General features: G+C 45.2%; 1 protein-coding gene across 1 annotated transcript in view; it reads right to left on the bottom strand.

Annotated features, from left to right (window-relative positions):
* Nucleotides 1–18,076, bottom strand: part of itga8 (integrin, alpha 8) — a 352,157-nt gene that overhangs the window by 182,879 nt on the left and 151,202 nt on the right. Inside the window, exons 14-15 of the mRNA XM_070881330.1 lie at nt 6,049–6,094; nt 4,280–4,387 (exon numbers count right to left, since the gene is read on the bottom strand). Coding sequence (XP_070737431.1) covers nt 4,280–4,387; nt 6,049–6,094 — 154 coding nt within the window. The remainder of the gene's footprint in view (nt 1–4,279; nt 4,388–6,048; nt 6,095–18,076) is intronic.

Raw genomic sequence — 18,076 nt, 5'->3', positions numbered from 1 at the left:
GGGGGCCTATAAACTACGCCCACCAGTGACTTTTTCCCCTTACTATCTCTAATCTCCACCCACAATGATTCAACATTTTGTTCATTAGAGCCAATATCATCTCTCACAACTGCCCTGATATCATCCTTTATTAACAGAGCTACCCCACCTCCTTTCCCTTCTTGTCTATCCTTCCGAATTGTCAGCTACCCCTGTATGTTTAATTCCCAGTCTTGGCCACCCTGCAACCACGTTTCTGTAATGGCCACCAAATCATACCCATTTGTAATGATTTGTGCCGTCAACTCATTTACTTTATTTCGAATGCTGCGTGCGTTTAGGTAGAGAGTTTTAATACAGTTTTTAAACCATGATTTTTAGTTTTGACCCCTCCTGCATTCCCATTATATTCATACATATTGTCCCTTCCTATCACCTTGTGGTTTACACTTACCCCAGTGCTACTCTGCTCTGTTGCCTCCTGCCTTTTGCATTCTTTCTTGGAGTCCTGTTCATCTGCGCTCTTACCCACTCTAACTAGCTCAGAGCCTTCTCCTGTGTTCCGAATACTCCTCGCATTGAAGCACCAAGCTTTCAGGCTTGTCTTTTTATTACACTTTGACCCTTTAGAATTTTGCTGTACATTGGCCCTTTTTGTTTTTTGCCTTGGGTTTCTCTGCCCTCCACTTTTACTCATCTCCATTCTGTCTTTTGCTTCTGTCTACATTTTGTTTCCCTCTGTCTCCCTGCATTGGTTCCCATCCACCTGCCATTATAGTTTAACTCCTCCCCGACAGCACTAGCAAACACTCCCCCTAGGGCATTGGTTCCGGTCCTGCCCAGGTGCAGACCATCCGGTTTGTACTGGTCCCACCTCCCCCAGAACCGGTTCCAATGCCCCAGGAATTTGAATCCCTCCCTGCTGCACCACTGCTCAAGCCACGTATTCATCTGCGCTATCCTGCGATTCCTACTCTGACTAGCACGTGGCACTGGTAGCAATCCCGAGAGTACTACTTTTGAGGTCGTACTTTTTAATTTAGCTCCTAGCTCCTTAAATTTGTCTCGTCGGACCTCATCCCTTTTTTTACCTATGTCGTTGGTACCTATGTGCACCACGACAACTGGCTGTTCTCCCTCTCTTTTCAGAATGTCCTGCACCCACTCCGAGACATCCTTGACCCTTGCACCAGGGATGCAACATACCATCCTGGAGTCTCGGTTGCGGCCGCAGAAACGCCTATCTATTCCTCTTACCGTTGAATCCCCTATCACTATCGCTCTCCCACTCTTTTTTCTGCCCTCCTGTGCAGCAGAGCCAGCCACGGTACCATGAACTTGGCTGCTGCTGCCCTCCCCTGATGAGTCATCCCCCTCAACAGTACTCAAAGTGCTGCATCTGTTTTGCAGGGGGATGACCGCAGGGGACCCCTGCACTACCTTCCTTGCACTGCTCTTCCTGCTGGTCTTCCATTCCCTTCACCTGCGGTAAGACCAACTTGCTACACGTGCTACTCACGTCATTCTCAGCATCGTGGATGCTCCAGAGTGAATCCACCCTCAGCTCCAAATCCGCAACACGGTTCGTCAGGAGCTGGAGGCGGATACACTTCCCGCACACATAGTCGTGAGGGACACCGGAAGTGTCCCTGAGTTCCCACATGGTACAGGAGGAGCATATCACGTGACCGAGCTCTCCTGCCATGACTTAACCCTTAGATACACTTAATTTGGTGACAACAATGTTAACGGCTTTCTTACTGATATAAAAAAGAAAAAGAAAAGCTACTCACCAATCACCAGCCAATCACTTACCCCTTTGGCTGTGACGTCTCTTTTTGATTTGTTTCTACTTCTTTTTTGCTTTTTCTCCCGGCTGGAGCTGTACAAGCTGGGCCTTTATAGGCCTCTCCACGCACCCCGGACTCGCGCTGCTCAAACTGCCGCTCCTCCTCCGACATTGGGCCTTTATAGGCCTCTCCACGCACCCCAGACTCGCACTGCTCGAACTCGGGACAATCCAGAGTGGCAATCTGTTCTCCGAATCTTTGTGGGTCACGACTACCGTGGCGCTGCCTAGCACCGGAATGATCTCCTTTGTGTATGTCCGTAGCTGTGCGTCAATCGGCAGTAATTTTGGCCTCCTGGCCTTGGACGCCCAACTTGTCGAACTGTTTGATACTCATCAGGACTGGCTGGCCCCTGTGTCTAGCTCCATTGATACTGGGATGCCATTGAGGAGCACTTTCATCATTATCGGTGGCGTCCTGGTGTATGAACTGTATACGTACTCCACATGAACTCGCTGAACTTCATCTTCCAGTGATTTCCCCCAGTGTTCATTTGGTCTCGTCGGGCTTACATCGTCCCCGTCCTCCTCGTACATCAACCTGGCTGCAGGCTTCCTGTACATATGCGGCAAGTGACTGCTGACGTTGCAATTTCTGCAGGTATATTGCTGATACCTGCAAGCTCTGGCTGGGTGTTTGCCTCCACACCTCCAACATGAGCCGTTGTTGGAAACAAAAGGTCCATTACCAGTCGATCGTCTCTGACTGTCTCTGTAACTGTCCTTAAGCGCACCATTGACAGGTGTTGATGGCCCCATTACTGGCCGCATTGTCCCTTGCAATGGCATGAATTGCTGTTCAGCTAGCCATTGTCTCTGTTGAATTCCCCCTTTGGGTTCAACTACATGCTCGGGCATGTCTGATTGCCCCTGCCTGCCTGGAGAACTGTGTCCCGCGTTAACAATGTTGACTCCCTGTCCATTTGCTGCATTTAAGCCCAGATTTTTGTCAAACATCATTCTGGTCTCTTCCTCCACTGAGATAAATGTCTGGGCCATCAAAGCCACCTTTTCCAGGGTCAAGCCTTTGGTCTCAATCGGTTTCCTAAAAACCCCAGCGTGCCCGATGCCCTCAATAAAAAAGTATCGCAGCATCTCCACTCTGCATGCATCTGGGAACTTACATAAACTTACATGTGCATGCTGCTCGCCGGTTTAAAGTGTTCCCCGATCAACTTACTGAGCTCTTCAAAAGTCTTGTCCGCCGACTTCTCTGGCGCCAGAAAGTCCTTCATCAGGGAGTACGTCCTGGATCCACAAACCGTCAGGAGATGAGCCCTGCGTTTGTCGGCTGAATCCTGTTCCAACCATTCCTTGGTGACGAAACTTTGCTGTAGTCTCTCAATAAAATCATCCCAATCATCACCAACACAGTACCTCTCGTCTGTGCTGCTAGTGACCATGCTCGCGTGGTTTAAATCCCAGTTTCTCGTCGCCAATACTATGTCCTTACGATACAGTATAAATGCACATGAGGCCCATACTTGAGAGAAGGTCACTCTGTGACCAGTAACCTTTATTAGCCAGCACTGAAGTGATGAAGATGGGTGGAGCTTCCCCTTTTATACCTGAAAGTCCAGGTTAGGCGTGTCTCCCACAAGTTCACCACCTAGTGGTCAATGTTCTCACGGTGTACAACTTAGGTCAGTTTATACATGGGTTACAATAACAGTTGAATATATGACAATTATTGTAAATTAGTTTCAAACCAAACTCATGAAAAGATCTACCTATCCCCAGTTATACTTCATATTCTAAACTAACAAAGATGCACTGGGTGGTTCTCAGTATGTTCCATTTTCACAACCAACATTTGACTTAGCTCTATCTCAGCGAAAGCAACTAGCTGCCTCTTCCAGTCTGGCATTCAATCAACAAAATTCCTTTTGCCCATTCCACAAATCCCAAAATGCACATCAACAGACTCTCTGCACAAGGCCCCGGTGGCCCCTGAGATGCTGTAATCTATCTTAAAAGATCAGAAAAGCACTCGCCATTGCACATTTTTTACTAATCATTTTCATATGTTCCACAGCACCCTGCACAAAATGCATCAGTTGCTATTTTAAAATGGAATTGGGTAATAAATAAAACAATTACTTTCATTTCTGAAAATGATGCTTTCTATGCTTTACTGTAATCATTTTAATCTTATTTACACTATTCGTTTATCATTTGTTTTTAATAATCTGGTTTAATATAACAGAGCGATATACTTTTACTGCACTGGCTTGCTATAAATCTCAGTGCTGGAGTGGGTCACACTCGACGCTTTATTACGTAGACATTTAACATTTCAGGTCTGACCTTAAGCAAGTTGATGTAGCCTAAAAGTCGCGACATTACATAAAATGGCAAAATCCCCAGGTCAAGTGTCAAATGATAGAGCAAATCGTACGGTGTTAGAGTGTCAATAAGGCAATACCATCTCTGTCATTATCACTTCCTTACCATGACACTAAGGTCTCTGATCCCAGCAGCTGGCAGCTTTTATTCTCCGGGTTTATGATTGAAGGATTCAGGAGTAGTTGAGCATCCACTGTCACAACAGGCCTCGCTCTGTATGTGAAGAATAAAGATTTTATAGTCTGTGTCAAAGGACACATTGATCAGTTGCTAATGAATCTATTTTTAATGCATAGCAACAACAGTGATGTACTCAAGTGAGTTGGCAATGATGCCTCTGCAGCTATTTTAAAAGTTCATTATTCCACATCTTATAGGAAAAAGCAACAATTCCAGGTTTAAACAGCATAGCTGCCTGGGAAAATGCTAAGAAGAATCCTTTACCTTTATCCAATCTTTTAATAATTCTTACGGTATCCCACTTGCCCAATTGGTTTCCACTGTTTAATTCTTAGGCAACAATGAATGAGAAGGTGTGCATAAAATCAGGGCTATAAATTTGGGTGCGCCTTGTTTGGGGGAAGGTAAGACTTGCGGGGCACGCAAATTTGGACCAGGGGCAGAAGTCTCACCTCTTGCAAGAAGTTGGGGCTCCCGCCCCCGAAAGGAAGTGGAGTGCTAAATCAAGCGTTCCACTTCCTTTCTGGGGCGGTAGCTGGGCAGACGGCTCAGCAGCACTACGCACTGGTCCGCGTATCATTGCCGCGTGGGAGGAGGTCTTTCCTGAATTAAAGGGAAGGGCCCAAGCTGCATACTCTGCATTAATGAACGGGACCTACCTGGACCATCAGGGAGCGGGGGTGCCGCACGATCAAGCCGGCACTCAGGCAGAGTGCCGGGCTAACCGATCACCGCACTGACCACACGTCCAAAGCGGCAACAGTGCGCACAAGAAAAACGGACATTTTTTTACCAACAGCAGCCCACCTCCCCTTTAACTTTTGCCCCGCCGCCCGGGACGTGTCCCCTGAAGCTGTCGCTGTTATCGCCCCGCACTGCTTCAGGGGGCGATACCTAATTTAGAGTTTAGGGTGCTATGCACGGTGATGACGTCAGCATCGCCGGTGCAGCAAAACGGGGCGCTACGTGTTACTGTCGCCACTAAACCCCCGCCAAATTTACCGGGAGTTGTTAGCGGTGCTGCACCCGGTCGCAAAGTCGTTTGCACCCTGTTAGCATCCACCGGGGGCTCTAATGGGAGGCGCAAATGACCCGAATTTCTCCCAAGTTTTTGCAGCATCGTTGATTATTTTGGCATGATATAAAGCAGAGTGCTGAAACAAGCACTAATTCTCTTTTTAGAAAAATGTCACAAACATGCTTTTTTGTTCATTACTGCCGCCTGCCCTGATTCATTATTGCTGTTCGTTCCTCTATGTCTTCACTGTTCTGCAAGTGAAACTGAATTATAGACTGTTTAAAAACAGAAAAAAAAACAGAATTTAAACCAATGCTGCATTTACCTTACAATGTTGCCACCAATGGCAGCCCGAAGCGCTGTAAGGTAAATGAGGCTGTGCTGCTGTCTCAGGAGGCTCCAAGACCCAGCTAAAAAAGGAATTTTTTGCAAGAGAGGTCACCATCTTGAACGACAGCAGTCCAGGAATGGCAGATCTGTTACACATAGTCACATGGCAGAAACAACCACACTACGAAATCAATGTTCGAATTATAAGAAGGGTTCAGATATGACTGAGTTAAAAAAAAAAGTGTGGCAGCCAATCACAGCATTAAAACTGATTCAGCAACGATCTCAGTGCTGTTACCTGCTCAAACCGGCAAATATGTAGCACTTATTAATTTTAGCCACTTACCTGTAAACTGCAACTTTACTAGCTCCAAAGGCACCAACTATCAAGTCTGTAAAAAGATAATATTTTTATTGTTTTGGTATCTGAAAAAACTGGCTCGCACCAAATTATACACTTTCCAACCTGCAGCAGCATTGTTATATTCAAAAATGAAAAGATACAGTCGTGTAACTGAAAATTGTGTTATGCTTTCTTCAATAAATACAAGTAGATCAGGTAAATGAACTAAATGTGGATGAACACTTTGGGAGTAATTAACTTGGGCGGCAGTCGTGTGGAGATGGGGGAGGGGGGAGCGAGTGAGGGCGAGGTGGATGGGAAGCTATCCCAACCACAATATCGTGAGGCCCGGGAGATTCTAACTTCCTGGCTGGTCAGAAGAGTAGGATAAAATGGAAACATAGAAACATAGAAATCTACAGCGCAGAAGGAGGCCATTCCGGCCCATCGTGTCCACGCCGGCTGACAAAGAGCTATACGGCCCTTGGTCAGCAGCCCTAAAGGTTACATATAAACCTATGAACAATGACAGAAAGGCAAAGAGCATCCAGCCCAACCAATCCACCTCACCACAACTGCAACACCCCTTATATTAAAACATTTTACACTCCACCCCAACCGGAATCATGTCATCTCCTGGAAGAAGCATAAACCAAATAAAAACCCAGGCCAATTTAGGGAGTAAAAAAATCTTGGAAAATTCCTCTCCGACCCATCCAGGCGTTCGAAACTAGTCCAGGAGATCATCCTGGCCATATTCTATTCCCTGCAGAATATATCTGCTCCTTATATCTGCTCCGTCCAACAAAAGGTCATCCAGTCTAATCCCAATTACCAGCTCTAGGTCCGTAATCCTGCAGGTTAACCTACAGGAAAACAGTGCCCATCCAACCATCTCTTAAAAGTGGTGAGGGTTTCTGCATCCACCACTCTTCCTGCAGGAAAACAGTGAGACCTCGGCAGGTAAGTCTCATGGGCAATTTTAACCACCCAGCCTTCTGGTTTCCACCGAGCGGGCAGGGTTAATATCACTCCTAAGCTTAAGGTCCAGCTAGAAAGAGAAAAAGTCGGTACCAAAACTAGAATGCCAGATTGAATTAGGACAGATTTTAAAAAGATGAGTGAGCTAGCTGTGGTGAGGTGGAAAGAGAAATTGGCATACAGAACTGTAGAACAAAAATGGACATTTTTTAAAAAAAAGATTGCAAAGATACAGAATAAGAATATTGCATTAAAAAATACAAACTATGAGCGGTTTTAATGACACCACGGCTAAATAAGGAAGCGAGAACCCCATTAAAATTGAAGAAGACTATAAGAATACAAGATAATAAGAAAAGAGGTTAAGTATGATAAGAGGAAGCATGAAGATTTTTTTTTAAACATTAAAAGGAACACTAAAGTGTTTTATAATTATATTAGTATAAAGGGGATTGTAAATAGTGAGTTTTGACATCTGAGAGGAGAGGATTGTCCTTTCATCGATAATGATCATAAAATGGTAGAGGTATGTAATAAGTATTTTGCGTCGGTGTTTACTAAAAAAAATGTCAGAGAGGAGATGAATCCTGAAGTGGTTGAGAGCATGATAAGTGATATGATGGATAAAAGGCCATTTTTTTGGTAAGTTAGTTAAGCTAAGGGAAGACAAAGCCCCAGGGATATATCCTTGGATCCTGAAGGAGATGGGGAAGAAATTGCAGAGGCCCTTGAAATAATATTTCAGTGCACTATTAAGTATGGATGTCTGCCAGCAGACTAGAGAGTGACCAATGTAATACGCATTTTTAAAAAGGGAGATAGAGTTAATCCAGGTAAGTATAGGATAGTTAATTTAATATCTGTAGTAGGAACAAGTTTAGAGTCTTTGATTAACAATGAAATTACCACATATCCAGATAAAGAGAAAATAACTAGAAGTAGCCAACACAGATTTCAAAAAGGGCGATAGTGCTTGACAAACTTCATGGAATTTCTTGAGCAAGTACAGGTACAGCGTCGAAAATTCAAAGTTCCAGAATCCGTACTGTTCCGGAATCCGGACACCGAGACGATCTGTGGCGGGGTCCTCCGGAGTCCGGAAAATGTTCTGAAATCCGGACCTGTCGCCACCCTCCCCTCGCTCCGCCGTTGGATTTCCCCGCCTCGGGCCACCGCCGACCTCTTAACCGCCGGCCTCTCCCCTGCCTCGGGCCGACCACCCCCGCCGTCGCTCCCCCCCCCCCACCCCACCCCCAACTGCTGCTCGGTCGCCCTCTCCACTCCGCTACCTACCTTGGCCCAGGCATTCCGAAGTCCAGAAATACCCAAACCTGGGCTTGGGCGTTTCCGGACTCGGGACATCAGAAAGACGTTCCGAAGTCTGGAAATACCCAGAATCTGGAATGGCCTCAGTCCCGAAATTTCTGGATTTTCAACGCTGTACCTGTAACAGATATGGTACATCAGCATTGGACGTCGCATACATGGATGTCAGGAATGCCTTTGACAAGGTACCACATAAAAGATTACTAGAGAGGATTAAGAGGTATGGAATTAGGAAAAGGATAACTAACACAATTAAAAATTGGTTTAAAGGGAGAAAACAGAGAGTAGGAGTTAAGGGCAGTTTTTCAGAAAGGCTGGAAGTGGTCAATGGTGTCCCCAGGGTTCAGTTCTGAGGCGATTTACGTTCACTAAGTGTGTCAATGATTTGGTTATAGGCCTAAAGGGAGGGGTGCTGTAATTTGCAGATGATACCAGTCTGTTAATTGTTTAGAAGACCAAAGTAAACCACAACAGCATCTTGATAAGATGGGGAATGGGCTAAAAAGTAGCAGATGGAATTAGAGAGGGTGCAATGCAGATTCACTAGAATGCTACCGAATATGAGGAAATGCAAATGTGAACAAAGACTTAAAAATGAGGTATTTTTTCATTAAAAGCATGCTGATTCCACTCATTCAGGGGTTAAGAACAAAGAGGCAAGACATTTAGAACAGAGAGTAAGATAAATTTTTATAAACAGAGTTGTGAAGTTGTGGAATACAGGTCCAGAGTTAGTGTTTGAGGTAGAAACTACATCAACATTCAAGATTAGACTTGATGGGTGGATGAAGGAAAAAGGGTTGAAGGAATATAGGAACAGGTAAATGTGATTGGAACTATTTGCTCACATGGAGGGTAAACATTAACATTGAAAGTCTGTTTCTGTCATCATCATCATAGGCAGTCCCTTGGAATCGAAGAACATAAGAACATAAGAAATAGGAGCAGGAGTAGGCCATACGGCCCCTCGAGCCTGCTCCGCCATTCAATACGATCATGGCTGATCCGATCATGGACTCCTGCCCACTCTCCGTAACCCCTTATACCCTTATCGTTTAAGAAACTGTCTATTTCTGTCTTAAATTTATTCAATGTCCCAGCTTCCACAGCTCTCTGAGGCAGCGAATTCCACAGATCTACAATCCTCAGAGAAGAAATTTCTCCTCATCGCAGTTTTAAATGGGCGGCCCCTTATTCTAAGATCATGCCCTCTAGTTCTAGTCTCCTCCATCAGTGGAAACATCCTCTCTGCATCCACCTTGTCAAGCCCCCTCATAATCTTATACGTTTCAATAAGATCACCTCTCATTCTTCTGAACTCCAATGAGTAGAGGCCCATCCTACTCAATCTTTCCTCATAAGTCAACCCCCTCATCCCCGGAATCAACCTTGTGAACCTTCTCTGAACTGCCTCCAAAGCAAGTATATCCTTTCGTAAATATGGAAACCAAAACTTCACACAGTATTCCAGGTGTGGCCTCATCAATACCCTGTACAACTGTAACAAGACTTCCCTGCTTTTATACTCCATCCCCCTTGCAATAAAGGCCAAGATTCTATTGGCCTTCCTGATCACTTGCTGTACATGCACACTAACCTTTTGTGTTTCATGCACAAGTACCCCCAGGTCCCGCTGTACTGCAGCACTTTGAATCTTTCTCGATTTAAATAATAACTTGCTCTTTGATTTTTCCTGCCAAAATGCATGACCTCACACTTTCCAACATTATACTCCATCTGCCAAAATTTTGCCCACTCACTTAGCCTGTCTATGTCCTTTTGCAGATTTTTTGTGTTCTCCTCACACATAGCTTTTCCTCCCACTTTGGCAAACTTCGCTATGTTACATTCAGTCCCTTCCTCCAAGTCGTTAATATGGATTATAAATAGTTGGGGTCCCAGCACTGATCCTGCGGCACCCCACTAGTTACTGATTGCCAACCAGAGAATGAACCATTTATCCCTACTCTCTGTTTTCTGTTCGTTAGCCAATCCTCTATTCATGCGAATATATTACTCCAACTCCGTGAACTTTTATCTTGTGCAGTAACCTTTTATGTGGCACCTTGTCAAATGCCTTCTGGAAGTTCAAATACACCACATCCACTGGTTCCCCTTTATCCATCCTGTTCGTTACATTCTCAAAGAATTCTAGCAAATTTGTCAAACATGACTTCCCCTTCATAAATCCATGCTGACTCTGCCTGACTGAATTTTGCTTTTCCAAATGTCCTGCTACTGCTTCTTTAATAATGGACTCCAACATTTTCCCAACCACAGATGTTAGGCTAACTGGTCTATAGCTTCCTGCTTTTTGTCTGGCTCCTTTTTTTAAATAGGAGCGTTATATTTTAGTCTTCCAAAGTGCTGGGACCTCCCCACTTCTCTTAAGACCCTAGGATGCAAGCCATCAGGTCCAGGGGATTTATCCACCTTTCGTCCCATTATCTTACTAAGTATCACCTCCTTAGTGATTGTGATTGTGTTAAGTTCCTCCCCCTCTATAGCCCTTTGACTATCCACTGTTGGGATATTTTTAGTGTCCTCTACCATAAAGACTAATACAAAATATTTGTTCAGAGTTTCTGCCATCTCTATGTTCCCCATTACTAATTCCCTGGTCTCGTCCTCTAAGGGACCAACATTTACTTTAGTCACCCTTTTCCTTTTTATATACCTATAGAAACTCTTGCTATCTGTTTTTATATTTTGCACTAGTTTACTTTCATAGTCTATCTTCTCTTTCGTAATCATTTTTTTCGTCATTCGTTGTTGGCTTTTAAATGCTTCCCAATCTTCTGTCTTCCCACTAGTTTTGCCCACTTTGTATGCCATTGTTTTTAATTGTATACCGTCCTTTATTTCTTTAGTTTCTCTTACACCCTTTCCTCCTCACTGGAATTTATTTTTCTTGAGACTTGCTCCACTCTAAACATGAGTCCTTTGGTGGTCCAATACGAGAACCACAGTCCCTGCCAGATGGGACAGATTTGCCGCACGCTCTTTCCGCTGCCTCCGCTTGATTTCTGCATGCTCTCGCCGATGAGACTCGAGGTGCTCAGCGCTCTCCCAGATGCACTTCCTCCATTTAGGGCAGTCTTTGGCCAGGGACTCACAGGTGTCTGTGGGGATGTTGTACTTTATCAGGGAGGCTTTGAGAGTATCTTTGTAACGTTTCCTCTGCCCACCTTTGGCTCATTTGAAGGAATTCCGAGTAGACTGCTTGCTTTGGGAGTCTCGCGTCTGGCATGCAGACAGTGTGGCCTGCCCAGTGAAGCTGATCAAGTGTGGTCGATGTTGGCTGGTCGAGGACGCTAATGTTGGTGCGTCTGTCCTCCCAGGGGTTTTGTAGGATCTTGCAGATTCATTGTTGGGTGGTATTTCTCCAGTGACTTGAGGTGTCTACTGTACATGGTCCATGTCTCTGAGCCATGCAGGAAGGCGGGTATTACTACAGCCCTGTAGAATAAGCTTGGTGCCAGATTTGAGGGCCTGATCTTCGAACACTCTTTTCCTCAGGCGGCCGAAGGCTGCGCTGACGCACTGGAGGCAGTGTTGAACCTTGTGGTCGATGTCTGCCCTTGCTGATAATAAACTTCCGAGGTATGGGAAATGCTCCACGTTGTCCAGGGCTGTGCCGTGGATCTTGATGACTGGGGGGCAGTGCTGTGTGGTGGGATCAGGTTGGTGGAGGACCTTTGTCTTACGGATGTTTAGTGTGAGGCCCAGTGAATACATTGACGCAGGTGTCGTCCGCTTACTGTAGCTCAACGACAGTGGTTGGGGTGGTCTTTGATCTGGCCTGGAGTCGACAAAGGTTGAACAGGTTCCCACTGGTTCTGTAGTTTAGTTCCACTCCAGCAGGGAGCTTGTTGAGTGTGAGGCTGGGCATGGCAGCAAGGAAGAGTGAGATTTCTATGTACCTGTATGTCTATATATGTCTATGTATTTCTATGTACATAGCACAGAAATGGCCCTTATCAAAGTCACAAGTGACATCCTATGTGACTATGGCTATGGTAACTACCTCTCCTCAGCCTTCTCAACCAGTCTGCAGCCTTTGACACGGTTGACCACACCAGCCTCCTCCAATGCCTCTTCTCCGTTATCCAGCTGGGTGGGTCTGCCCTCGCCTGATTCCATTCCTATCTATCCAGTGGTTGCCAGAGAATCACCTGCAATGGTTTCTCTTCCTGCTCCCGCACTGTTACCTCTGGAGTCCCCCGAGGATCTATCCTTGGCCCCCTTCTATTTTTCATTTACATGTTGCCCCCCTCGGCAACATCATCCAAAAACACAACATCAGGTGACACATATAATTCTGACCACCCAGCACCATATCACCACTACCTCTCTTGTCCCCTCCACTGTCTTCGATTTGTCACACTGCTGGTTCTACATCCTGCACTGGAAAATCAAAAATTTCCTCCAACTAAATATTGGGAAGACTGAGCCATTGGGCCCAACTTTGCCCAACCCGTTTTTTCGACGCACTTATCTTAAGTGCGCCGACTGCGCGCTGGAAACGGCGCCGGAAAAAAGGGGCCCCATCCTGGCCGCTCTTCAGAGTCCCCGGAGTCCCAGCGTGGCGTGCATTCTGAAGTGGGGGGAGGGGGGGGGCGGAGCAACAGCCCTGCGCCGAAAACAGTGCCGGCACCTGTGCGCTTGCACAATGAAGTCTGCGCGCATGCTCCTGCCCTCCCAACGTGTCCTGTGGGCTGTGAGCAGGACCCGATACTCGCAACCCCTATCCCCAACCGAAGGGACGCCCCGATCTTCGCCCCACCCTATTCCCGGCCGAGAGGCCTCCTGCACCGGTCAGCCGGCCCGCTGACTTCCCGGGCGAGGTAGGGCTTCGGTTCTATTTTTTATTTAGTGGCTGTGCTTGAGGGTTTTGATTGGCGGGGGATGTGGGGGGAAGGGAAGGAGGAGAGTTTTGGGGGGTGGGGGGGGCGAAAGAGTGTCTTCTTGGGGGGGGGGGGGGAGGAGAAAGAGTGTTTTGTATACCAGCGTCTCTCTCTCTCTCTCTGGCTACCCCCCCCCACCCCACCCCCCACAGTGACATCGCGGCCAGCAGCTCGTATTTCTCCGGTCGCTCTGCGTAGTGGCCTCCCCGCCGGTGACATCGTGCTAGGATTTACTTCATTTTTATTAGTATTTTAATTGTTTGAGCTTTTCCTTGCAATGTTTGGTGCTTGGTTGTTGAGGTCATAGAAACATAGAAAATAGGTGCAGGAGTAGGCCATTCGGCCCTTTGAGCCTGCACCACCATTCAACAAGATCATGGCTGATCATTCACCTCAGTACCCCTTTCCTGCTGTCTCTCCTTACCCCAAGATCCCTTTAGCTGTAAGGGCCATACCTAACTCCCTCTTGAATATATCCAACGAACTGGAATCAACAACTCTCTGCGGTAGGGAATTCCACAGCTTAACAACTCTCTGAGTGAAGAAGTTTCTCCTCATCTCAATCCTAAATGGCTTACCCCTTATCCTTAGACTATGTCCCCTGGTTCTGGACTTCCCCAACATCGAGAACATTCTTCCTGCATCTAATCTATCCAGTCCCGTCAGAATTTTATATGTTCCTATGAGATTCACTCTCATCCTTCTAAACTTCAGTGAATGCAGGCCCAGTCGATCCAGTCTCTCCTCATATGTCAGTCCTGCCATCCTGGGAATCAGTCTGGTGAACCTTCGCTGCACTTCCTCAATAGCAAGAACGTCCTTCCTCAGATTAGGAGACCAAAACTGAACCCAATATTCCAGGTGAGACCTCACTAAGACCCTGTACAACTGCAGTAAGACCTCCCTGCTCCTATACTCAAATCCCCTAGCTATGAAGGCCAACTTATCATTTGCCTTCTTCACCGCCTGCTGTACCTGCATGCCAACTTTCAATGACTGATGTACCATGACACCCAGGTCTCGTTGCACCTCCTCTTTTCCTAATCTGCCACCATTCAGATAATATTCTGCCTTTGTGTTTTTGCCAGCAAAGTGGATAACCTCACATTCAACCACATTTTACTGCATCTGCCATGCATTTGCCCACTCACCTAACCTGTCCAAGTCACCCTGCAGCCTCTTAGCGCCCTCCTCACAGCTCACACCGCCACCCAGCTTAGTGTCATCCACAAATTTAGAGATATTACACTCAATTCCTTCATCTAAATCATTAATGTATATTGTAAATAGCTGGGGTCCTTGCACTGAGCCCTGCGGCACCCCACTTGTCACTGCCAACCATTCTAAAAAGGACCCGTTTATCCTGACTCTCTGCTTCCTGTCTGCCAACCAGTTCTCTATTCACATCAATACATTACCCCCAATATCATGTGCTTTAATTTTGTACACCAATCTCTTGTGTGGTACCTAGTCATAAGCCTTTTGAAAGTCCAAATACACCACATCCACTGGTTCTCCCTTGTCCACTCTACTAGTTACATTCTCAAAAAATTCTAGAAGATTTGTCAAGCATGATTTCCCTTTCATAAATCCATGCTGACTTGGACTGATCCTGTCACTGCTTTCCAAATGCGCTGCTATTTCATCTTTAATAATTGATTCCAACATTTTTCTCACTGCTGATGTCAGGCTAACCAGTTTACAATTCCCGTTTTCTCTCTCCCTCCTTTTTTAAAAAGTGGTGTTATATTAGCTACCCTCCAGTCCATAGGAACTGACCCAGAGTCGATAAACTGTTGGAAAATGATCACCAATGCATCCACTATTTCGAGGACCACTTCCTTAATTACTCTGGGATGTAGACTATCAGGCCCCGGGGATTTATCGGCCTTCAATCCCATCAATTTCCCTAACACAATTTCCTGCCTAAGGAGGAACTGACCCTCCTTCTCATTAGACCCTCGGTCCTCGAGTATTTTCGGAAGGTTATTTGTGTTTTCCTTCGTGAAGACAGAACCAAAGTATTTGTCCGCCATTTCTTTGTTCCCCATTATAAATTCACTTGAATCTGACTGCAAGGGACCTACGTTTGTCTTCACTAATCTTTTTCTCTTCACATATCTATAGAAGCTTTTGCAGTCAGTTTTTATTTTCCCAGCAAGCTTCCTCTCATTATCTATTTTTCCCCTCCTAATTAAACCCTTTGTCCTCCTCTACTGAATTATAAAATTCTCCCAGTCTTCAGGTTTGCTGCTTTTTCTGGCCAATTTATATGCCTCTTCCTTGGATTTAACACTATCCTTAATTTCCTTTCCAGTTCTCTTCCCTCCCCTATCCCTGCCCTAATGTCTGCCAAATGTGCGCTGCTTTTTCTTCACTGCCCACAAGGTTTTTCAGAGCTGGCCACATACGCTGACCTATGTCGATTTGGAGTATGTTTTTGCTGGCCAAAGTGGCATAAATGGCCAGAGCTGCCATAAGAGTCTGAGAACGCCCCCTTTTGAAAAAAAATCTAACCTAAAAAAAATCGTACCTAACTGACTTACTCTGAAGCAAATTTTTGGGGGGGAAATGGCATTTTTTAAACTTACGCCAGAAAAAACAACTTACTCCAAAAAAATTGATGCAAGTCATGGCCAAAGTTGAGCCCATTGTCTCCAGTCCCTGCTACAAACTCCATTCTCTAGCAACTAACTCTATCCCTGTCTGTGGCTGAACCAGACCGTTTGCAATCTTGGCTTCCTATTTGACTGAGATGAGCTTCCAACCACATACCTGCCCCATCACCGACTTCCACCTCCATAAAAATCGCTGGTCTCCGCCCCTGCCTCAGCTCATCGGCTTCTGAAAATCTCATCCATGCCTTTGTTACCTCCAGACACAACTATTCCAACGCTCTCCTGGCCAGCCTCCCACCTTGCACCCTCTGTAAACTTGAGCTCATCCAAAACTCTGCTGCCCATTTCCTAACTCGCACCAACTCCCTTTCACTCATTACCCCTGTGCTCGCTGACCTACATTGGCTTCTGGTCCAGCAACACCTCGATTTTAAAATTTGCATTCTTGTTTTCAAATCTCTCCATGGCCTTGCCCTTCCCTACCTCTGTAATCTCCTCTAATCCTACTCCAATCTGAGATCTCTGCATTCCTCCAATTCTGGCCCCCGGTTTTAATCACTCTATCATTGGCACCATACCTTCAGCTGCCTACGCCCCAAGCTCTGGAGTTACCTTCCTAAACCTCTCCACCTCTCTACCTCACTTTTCTCCTTTAAGACACTCCTTAAATCCTACCTCTTTGACCAAGCTTTTGGTCATCTGCCCTAATTTCTCCTTATGTGGCTCGGTGTCAAATTTTTCTCCCCCCCCTTTAAGACACTCCTTCCAATCTTCCCCTTTGACCAAGCTTTTGCTCACCTGTCCAAATATCCTCTTAGGTGGCATAGAGTCACATTTTGTTTGATAACATTCCTGTGAAGCACCTTGGGATGTTTTACTATGTTAAAGGCGCTAAGGCGCTATATACATGCAAGTTGTTGTTGTTGTTGTAAGAGGAGGCCAAGGATAGATAGCTGTAAGAATGCAAAGAGAAGCCATTGCTTGCGATGCTTTGTCTATCACTGGACTATAACAGATGGCAGTCCCATGGAGCTGGACAACAGAAGGGAGGCATTGGATATTGTGGTTGACCATGTCGCAGGCTGCAGACAGGTTAAGGAGGATGAGGAAAGAAAATTTGTGACTTTGGTTAGGGTCTTTTCAGTGCTGTAGGATGGGCAGAAGTTGGATTGCTCAGATCCATACAGGATAAAATGTGACATTTTCCTCATTTACTGCATTGCGCCATAACAAATATGCAGCACATTTATCTATTAGCCAATGAGAACTCATATATCCATACAATATATACTTTTTATGTAAGTGCTGCATTGTATAAACTATTTGCAGCAATTTAAATTTTTTTCAAACAACATTATTTCATGACTAATGTATACTTAAACTGTGTGCGACTTTCATAATTGAATTCAGCATCTGTTTTATAATCTTACGGTCTGAAAACAGAATGTTAAGATTTGTGGTGAAAAGGGTGCAAAGTATTGTGAATTCTAAAAGGCACATTCTGCTTTAAGTATAAAAGGATTCCCGCTTCCCATTATTTTTGGAGTGATATCTAGCTATAAAACACAATTCACAGATGACAATCTACTTAACAGGGTCAATCTTTCAAATCCCTTTTTAACAGGATTAGATTTGGCTAATTTAATTCCACAGAGCCACGTCTGGTTCTTGCATCTGTTATTCAGTTACAATGTCATGGAAATCTGCTAATAAGAGACTAAAACAATTAAGCAAAACCCCCAAAGCACTTGGTGTAACAAGATTATTCCTGTTAAGTGACATTTTTACAGCGGGGAGGGAGAGGGGGAGGAATAGAAAGAAGAAAATGCATCTAATTTGAGTAATGTACTCAATTACTAGTAGGGAAGTCTGTAAAAGTAATCTACTGTGCTTGAACACAATCTCATCTTTCAATTCCACAATGACTTTTCTTGAGTCCGATGTTTAAGTTCTGACTTCCTTGTTTTAAAAATAGCACAACTTGACATGAATATATTTTAAAGATCTGAAGTCATCCAAGTTGCTTACCAAGAAATGCAGAATACAGGCACTATAACGTGACAAAAAATCTCAGAAAATCTGTTCCACAAAGCCAAATCTCATCTTTTAGAAACCCAAAAGCTTAGAACAGATATTATCTTATTGTCTTACCAAGCCACAAAACTTTTGCTAATGTATAAAGGATGTTTAACGGAAATG

This window comes from Pristiophorus japonicus, chromosome 5, assembly GCF_044704955.1.
Source record: "Pristiophorus japonicus isolate sPriJap1 chromosome 5, sPriJap1.hap1, whole genome shotgun sequence".
Taxonomy (NCBI): Eukaryota; Metazoa; Chordata; class Chondrichthyes; family Pristiophoridae; genus Pristiophorus; species Pristiophorus japonicus.
The sequence above is the reverse complement of the archived record's forward strand: the minus strand, read 5'-3'. Positions and strand labels throughout refer to the sequence as shown.